The 8,410-nt window shown below is 34.4% G+C and overlaps 1 protein-coding gene across 2 annotated transcripts; it reads right to left on the minus strand.

Annotated features, from left to right (window-relative positions):
* Positions 1 to 1,714: 1,714 nt before the first annotated feature.
* On the minus strand, positions 1,715 to 7,679 carry LOC112034005 (MA3 DOMAIN-CONTAINING TRANSLATION REGULATORY FACTOR 2). 2 transcript variants are annotated; one of them, XM_065767109.1, is made up of 5 exons: positions 7,380 to 7,679; positions 5,443 to 5,959; positions 4,945 to 5,039; positions 2,924 to 4,763; positions 1,715 to 2,096 (listed from the first exon to the last, which is right to left on the minus strand). In XM_065767109.1, exons 2-4 carry the CDS (start codon positions 5,720 to 5,722, stop codon positions 2,961 to 2,963), a joined length of 2,178 nt encoding a protein of 725 aa, XP_065623181.1. In that variant the 5' UTR covers positions 5,723 to 5,959; positions 7,380 to 7,679; the 3' UTR covers positions 1,715 to 2,096; positions 2,924 to 2,960. The 2 variants fall into 2 exon arrangements, with proteins under 2 accessions (XP_065623181.1, XP_065623180.1); XM_065767108.1 differs by having other exon boundaries at positions 2,920 to 4,763.
* Positions 7,680 to 8,410: the final 731 nt, after the last annotated feature.

Consider the following 8,410-nt stretch of genomic DNA (forward strand, 5'->3'; position numbering starts at 1 on the left):
TTTCTAAGAATTGAAAAATGACATTGTTCCTATTGTTTTCAATTTTTAAATGCAATGTGCGTTGCTCAAATTGGTGTGTTTTTCTTTTCATTCTTAGCCTTCAAATTCATTTATTCTGGTCCCATCATCATCATTTTTTCACAAAATTTGATCCTTTTCTCATATTTCCAATTTTTTTTCCTCATATGTTTTTCTCTCATTATCATCATCTCATTTTTATATATTTTAAGTTGATTTTTTGTTTTCCTTTTGAATCCGGGTGCCTTATAAGTTGTACCAACATTGATATGTTTCTACTATTCTAATAGGAGATGCTAAGGCTTTTAAAAAAAAAAAATTCTTTTATATGTTTATAGCAAATTGAACAATTTTTTTTTAATCTTATTTGAGTTTTAAAATTTTAAATTTGACTATTTTATATAGAATATAATTATTGTATTAATTATGAGTTATGACTAGCATATAAATATATAATTCAGCCCCCTAAGTGGAAAATCCGGTTACCGCATAAACATGTGTTACTTCACTAATACTTAACCACTAAACACATGCTATTTACAGATCTTTAAATGCTAGACAATGAATTGTAACCGTTGGGACTGTTATATTTCGTTTTAACTTTCTGCTGGAGACTCACTGAATCATTGTTATGTTTTCTTTTTAGTGTTGAACCTATACTATTTTTTTTTTTTTTTTTATAAAAGTCAATTTATTGTTGGTACTATTTTTTCTCTTAATTTTGGGCTTTGTTTCTGTTGTAGGTCTAAAGGTGCATTGGTAGCCATCAATCTTCTCTGCCACATAATATACACGCGTAATACATAATAAATTAAGTACAATGCATGCCATTGAGCTTGCCAAATCTATTCTATTTGAGTGCATCATTTATGGTTTCCCCTTCCAATAGTTGTTTATACTTCCTCAAAGAGAATCAATCTAAAGTATCTAACCCTCTTCCTTTCTTAAATTAAATAAATAAGGTTACAATTAATTTTCAAACCAACCTGCAGCTAAAATTATGAGTGTCACAAAATTTATTTAAATCTTCAAAATCACCTTCCAATAGAGCCCATGAAACTTTTACAAGTTTGCTTCAGGATGGAAATATTTTTTTTTAATCTTATTTGAGTTTTAAAATTTTAAATTTGACTATTTTATATAGAATATAATTATTGTATTAATTATGAGTTATGACTAACATATAAATATATAATTCAGCCCCCCAAGTGGAAAATCCGGTTACCGCGTAAACATGTGTTACTTCACTAATACTTAAGCACTAAACTCATGCTATTTACAGATCTTTAAATGCTAGACAATGAATTGTAACCGTTGGGACTGTTATATTTCGTTTTAACTTTCTGCTGGAGACTCATTGAATCATTGTTATGTTTTCTTTTTACTGTTGAACCTATACTATTTTTTTTTTATAAAAGTTAATTTATTGTTAGTACTATTTTTTCTCTTAATTTTGGGCTTTGTTTCTGTTGTAGGTCTAAAGGTGCATTGGTAGCCATCAATCTTCTCTGCCACATAATATAGACGCGTAATACATAATAAATTAAGTACAATGCATGCCATTGAGCTTGCCAAATCTATTCTATTTGAGTGCATCATTTATGGTTTTAGATGCTCCTAATTAATCATGAAGCTTTTCTATTAACTAAAGAGAGAATTAACTAATAAAAAAAATATTAAAGATAAGAATTGCCCCTTCCAATAGTTGTTTATACTTCCTCAAAGAGAATCAATCTAAAGTATCTAACCCTCTTCCTTTCTTAAATTAAATAAATAAGGTTACAATTAATTTTCAAACCAACCTGCAGCTAAAATTATGAGTGTCACAAAATTTATTTAAATCTTCAAAATCACCTTCCAATAGAGCCCATGAAACTTTTACAAGTTTGCTTCAGGATGGAAATGAGATGCATGTCTGGATTCTTTCTTAATGAGTGGCATAATGACTATCCAAGATAGGTTCTGAAGTACATATAGACTTTAATATCTGTACGTAATTTGAGTATCCAATATCCACTTGGTTGTAGTCTTCTATTGACCAAGAAGTTGAGTAGTGAAAAAAGATACAAAAACAGGACCTGCATGGAATATATATGAATTTCAGCAAATATGCAAGATCTTATTCATTGACATTCCCTTCTCTAAACATAATTTTTTTTCCTATAATTTATTTCCTTATCACCAAATTCCCATCCTTGTAAATGAAAGGAAGCATATATTGCACAATTTCAGCTACTGTATTCCTGCCATGCAACAACAACAGCAAAGCCTTTGTTCCAAAACATATTATACAAATATGAGAATAATGTAGTATGTTTGAACTCATTTAGATCCCACATAAATCTCATGTTGGCTTCACACACTTGAACGGTACAATTTTGCTTTGCCTATAAATGTAAATTCAGTCGATATGTTTCCTAGTGAGAACTGCCAAATATTAACAAGGAACAAACTTCATAAATTGTCTCCATATCCTGGCCAATTCTTTAGAAAACATCAATGCCACATCCTCCTATTTCTTCACAAGACTAGCATAAATGGAGGTATCAGGTATGAGTGTGCGACTGTGAGGAGTTGTCTGCTTATATAATAACCCAGAATTTCATACTTTATTTTGATTTTTTATAAGTAAGTTATTGCTGTTAATAATTAAAAACCAATTTTGGAACTATCTCAATGAAAAGAAATATGAAGCCAACTATTTCTAGTTTGCTAACTGATATGGAAGCAACTAGTCAACAATGGAAGACATGCTGAAAAAACTGACCAGAAGATTCAAAACTGAAAAATGTCTGTGTGCCTGCCTGCATGCCCATGTCTACGTGTATGCGTATACATATGAAAAAGCATAGTAAAAAATTTACCAACAGTATCTTGTTTTTTTGCTGTAAAGAATTTTACCTACAATATCATTAGCATGTGCCAATCTCTGTTGCACGTCCTCATCTGCTGAGACAGTATGACGAATCCAACCACCCTGCAATCTTCGCTTGTTCAACATAATGTGTAAATTGTTGATTAGCATCAGGAACATCCAAAGCCAAGTCATCAAGAGATTCTGCAACCCTCCCAAAACCCTTAGACATCTGATTCATAGTTATGAGCCCAGAGCCGAAACACTCCTCAAGCAAACCCCATAATCTTTCATTCTTCTTCTCCATAGTTGTCACCAAAGCTTTCTTAACAACCTCATGGTGAAAAAATGGCATGCCTAACTCCTTTATGCAGCGACAAGCCTCTCTAATGTCTCCTCCAGACTCAAACTCTTCAAGCAGCTTTCCAATCTTGTCCTTGACATCCTCGACTGCCCACCCAGGACTGCTGCTTCCTCCACCACCCCAACACCTCAAGATGCGTTCCCCAGAAAGTCGAGCCTTTAGCAATGACCTTGCCATTTGAAGCACTTTGCTCCCAATCGACTCTGGCCCCAAACTCTGGCTTCCAATCTCTTCCAAGTGTTGGGGGGCTAGGACTTCATCCACTTCTGCTCTAGCTAAAAACATTGCAAGATCCTCAACAACAACTGGATTATCCAGAGCAGTGTCATCTGCAGATTCCATCAGCATCACAAAACCATTTACAACATCATCAGCTGGGAAACACAAAGATGACAGTAATACAGAAGCCATTTCCTTCTCCCTATTCTTCCGGTCCATTGCTAGAGTTATCAGTTTCTTAACAAATATAGCATTCAATTCTGCTGAACAAGTCTTGTTGTCTGATTCTAGACAACTGTTTACCTCTGAAATATCAGCAGACAAGAAGTACTCTTGAATAATGGATTGAGCCTTCATCTTGAAAATTCTAGCTTCACTGACATCTAGTGCTTGCTTTTCTGGCTCCAATGAGAGGGCCTTCAAAGATGAAGCACACAGCCATCCCTCTGATGCTGCCTTAGAGATCAATGACTGCAATATTGCCTTCGCATTAGGTATGTCAAGTGATAAGTCCTCAGCAGTGTCAATCATCCGACCAAATCCCTTTGATATTTGACTTGAGTTAATTAATCCTTCTTCAGCAGCTTCCTTCAGCAAATCCAGTAGCCGGCCTTCAGCTTGCCGCCTCTCCATTGCCATTATAAGAGCCCTTTTAACTATTTCATGGTGGAAGAATGGAACTTTCAAATCATTGATGCATCTGCAAGCCTCTTTTTTGTCACCACTCACCACATATTCAATTAACAAATTGTTTATCCTAGCCTTCACGTCCTCAACTGTTTTATTCTTGCTACCCCCCCATCGCCGCTCAATAAAATCGGCATGGAGAGGGGCTGATAAATATCCCTTGTCAGCTCTTTTTAAGACTTCAACCCCTTTAGAATCTTCAGGTGAGGAAACCAATTCTTTAGTTAAAAATGCCGGAGGAAGTATGTCATCAACCACAGCTCGAGCTATGAACAGTGCAAGAACATCAACTGTGTCAGGTATATCTACAATCAAGTCATCTGCAGATTTCACTAATTTACTGAAACCTTTGTAAACTTGTGGGGGGGTAATGACGTCCGCATAAAGTGCAGATAGCAGAGCAGCAGCCATTTCTTTCTCTTTGTCATGCCTATCCATAGCCATAGACACAAGCTTTTTCACAAAATAGTAGCTATATCCAGGCCTTCCAAGTTCTCTCAGTTCATTTGAAGTAGAGGCAACATCATCAGTGGCGAAGTATTCCTCCACTATTATGGTAGCCTTCTTTTTGTACTCCTCAAATTCCTCCGTTGACTTTCTTGCATCTGAATGTTCACATTCCTACAAAGAATTATATTTTCTTTAGAAGTTAGTAGCTGCAATGACAAAAGTAAACTTTCAGCAGAAGGAACTATTCAAATTGACCTTTCATCTCTTCATAATGCTTTCAATGTTTCCAAGGAAATTCCCAAAACAAAATTCATGGAGAAACACATATAGATAAAATTTATTAACTATGTACCTCACTGCTATCATAGTTTGGGTCATTAGGGTCAATAAAATAGTTATCTTCTATATCAAGTAACCCTCCCCAGGTACCTTTTCCCCCCGAACCACCTGCATCATGAAAGTAGCTCATTAGAAACTGATCCGCAAAACAATCTTTAAGCTTAAAATGAGAGAACATTACACATTCAGTCAGTTTACTGTACATTTCAATTACAAACAAACACAGTAATGAAAGCATTATTTGCCCAAACTTCAATTTTTATGCATCTCTATGTCATCTGAAAAAGCAGTTGAATAATACAAATATGCCTGTGAGACCAAAAAGCAGCCCAAGCAACCAAGAAAAATCTATTCTGTGAAAGCTATTTCTGAACTATGACTTGAAGACCATCAGTTCTAACATTTTCAAGCTCTGAGTTCTCAAGCTATTAGTTTTGTCGAGTCAATGTATAATGACAAATAAAATTTACATACCAATCTAGTAACAAGATTTCAAAAGGGTACAGTTTACCTTTTTTAGGACGCCCATCTATCAATGAATGTGAATGCCTATCATTCTTGAGTGGACTTCCCTTGCCATGCACCCTTGGGGACCTTGGAGACTTTGGAATAATTGGGGACCTCGGAGACTTTGGAACACTTGGTGACCTGGGGGACCTTGGTGAGTTTGGGGACCTTGAAGACTTGGGAGAAATCCGCAATGAAGAAACAGATAAATGATGTGCACCCTCTATAGCAGAATTGTGAAGCTCCTGATGCTCATTTGATGCAGAAACATCTCTGAACTCCATCACACTTGAATACTGAACTTCCCTTCTCGCTTACTTATACTTACGAGAACATATAATACAATTGATTTGCACAGACTAACAACACTCAATTAATCACAAACCCCGGCCACTATAATCCCTACCTCTTATAACACATTAAAAGAACTGTACATCCCCAATCTATTTTTGCGATGTTGATTCTTTGCTTAAAATGAAGCTCCAGAAAAGAGGCACGCATTGCCAGTGTGCCATGAGAACCTTCAAAGAATTCGTTTCAACATTTTAGGAAAGCCTTGTTATTTTATTGAAGAGACATCAAATAGAAAAAGACTAGATTATAATGTTATACAAATTCCAACTGGAACTTCATATGTTAGCCAAATTCAGGTGTAACAAGCAAGTTTAAAAAAAAAAACATTCCCGTCTATCAGGATTTTAAAAAAGAAAAAGAAAAAGGGTCATCCTCCAACATTTGTCCCACAAAAGCAGGATCCTCAAGTGGGATATCTAAGATATGGATGCCTATCAGCTTTCTTCCAGAATGTGAAAACACCCCAAATCTTATTGGACAGAAGAAGATATTCTTAAATAAAACTGAAGATTAAAGTGAAACTATGATATGAACTAGTAGACAGAATACAATCCAGCAGAACAAGGGATAAGGATCCTCCCCATTTCACTATTAATATTTTATTTCTTCTATTTAAAAATGTACATGGAGCCACATCATATAAAATGTTAAACGGTGTGATACTATTACTGAATACACATTTAGATTTGTAATATTTAATCTAAACTGTGAAATGGGCAAGAAGCCGATTTTTGGAATAAGCAACAAATAGAATGAACAAATGACATTAGGCCATAGTATAAGAAGCACTCTGACATTAGTTGACACCACTATAAAAAAATACCAACTATACAAGAGTGCTAGTAAAAAGTCTATCCAAAGAAACTACGTTTTCACTTTCCTGCATGTAGAAATAAATTTACATAATGCATAGATAGATACAATATTTTGGACATCTTATGGCAAAAATGTGACAAGCTCCATTCTTAATCACAAAACTATGACCATAAACAATTTGACAATAACCTACTTAAAATGGGCAAGAAGCCGATTTTTGGAATAAGCAACAAATAGAATGAACAAATGACATTAGGCCATAGTATAAGAAGCACTCTGACATTAGTTGACACCACTATAAAAAAATACCAACTATACAAGAGTGCTAGTAAAAAGTCTATCCAAAGAAACTACGTTTTCACTTTCCTGCATGTAGAAATAAATTTACATAATGCATAGATAGATACAATATTTTGGACATCTTATGGCAAAAATGTGACAAGCTCCATTCTTAATCACAAAACTATGACCATAAACAATTTGACAATAACCTACTTAGTTTTAAAAAAGGGATGATGTAAAGTATTGGCATTCATAATCAAGTAATTATTCAGTCGTCCTGAAGTACCTTCAGCAATTATCTCACTAGCCTTACTTTGACACTAACTACATAAAAATTTGGCTTTCGGTATTGCTCAAATGGAGATCGTCACTCAGGTTTAAAGAAGCATTTGTCTAGTAACAATAACACCAAAAAAAGTGATTGTAAAAATCAATAAAAACTAAACAATTGGGAGAGAGAGAGAGAGAGAGAGAGAGAGACTAAGCAACCTCAAAATATTGTGGCAAAGAGATGGATATCGCCGGAGCAACAGGGCACGCCGGTGACGAATAATATAATATGATAATGATAATGATAATATGCTTGTTTAAGGTGTAGGTGTGTGTGTCGGTATTTTGGTTCTGGTTTTTTGTTTTGGTTGTTGTTGGTTCCGTTGGAGAGAGGAAAAAAAATAATTCAGAGGTTGTTGGTTGTTGCAAAGAATAAAACAGTAAGGGCAATAACGTTATGGAATATGGCGTTGGAATTCAATTCAACGCGGATCTTCAGGAATTTTCTAGTCATTGGGCGGCTGAGATCATCTCATATTCTGCCTTTTGAAACGGAAACAAGAGTGCCCGCCAAAGCCGCGGGTCAAGTAACAGTTTTTTTTTTTTCTTGGGTTCTTTTCGTATCAATTTAATTTGCTATTTCTTTCTGAAAAAAAAAAATAATAATAATTTGCTATTTATAGCATTTTAATATTCTCTCTCTAGGAATTAACTGTTGGACTAGAGGCAATATCGAAACAACACATGTCTTAAAATGATCACATACGTGTCAATCTCATGTCCGATTCAATGTATATGAGCACAAAAAGAAAACCTTACCCTTGTTTAATATAAAGGATGGTAAATATTTTTACCAAAACCTAAAACAAAGGAATGTAAATATTTACAGTATAAAATATGTTTGGTCTTTGTTCAAATCTCTTGCCACATGGTGCACTTCCGTCCGTCAACCCATGCCACCACAAAAATTATACCATAAAATAAGGTTGTTAGAGCATTCACAACGAGCTCAACAAAGTTTCTTCTCAAAAAATAAAAAATAAAAAATAAATAACGATAAAAGCTCAACAAAGTTCTAACGAAGTTGATTTAAAAAAAAAAAAAAATTCTAACCAAATTTTGTTAGAAAGTCATTTTTATTAATTTATTTTAGCTTCTTACCCCCTTCTGGATACACTCCCCAACAAACTTTATATTATTTCTATTCAATTTAATTATTATTTTTAAAGTAGTGTTTATTACACATTAGC

This window comes from Quercus suber, unplaced genomic scaffold, assembly GCF_002906115.3.
Source record: "Quercus suber isolate HL8 unplaced genomic scaffold, Cork oak 2.0 scaffold_773, whole genome shotgun sequence".
Lineage (NCBI taxonomy): Eukaryota > Viridiplantae > Streptophyta > Magnoliopsida > Fagales > Fagaceae > Quercus > Quercus suber.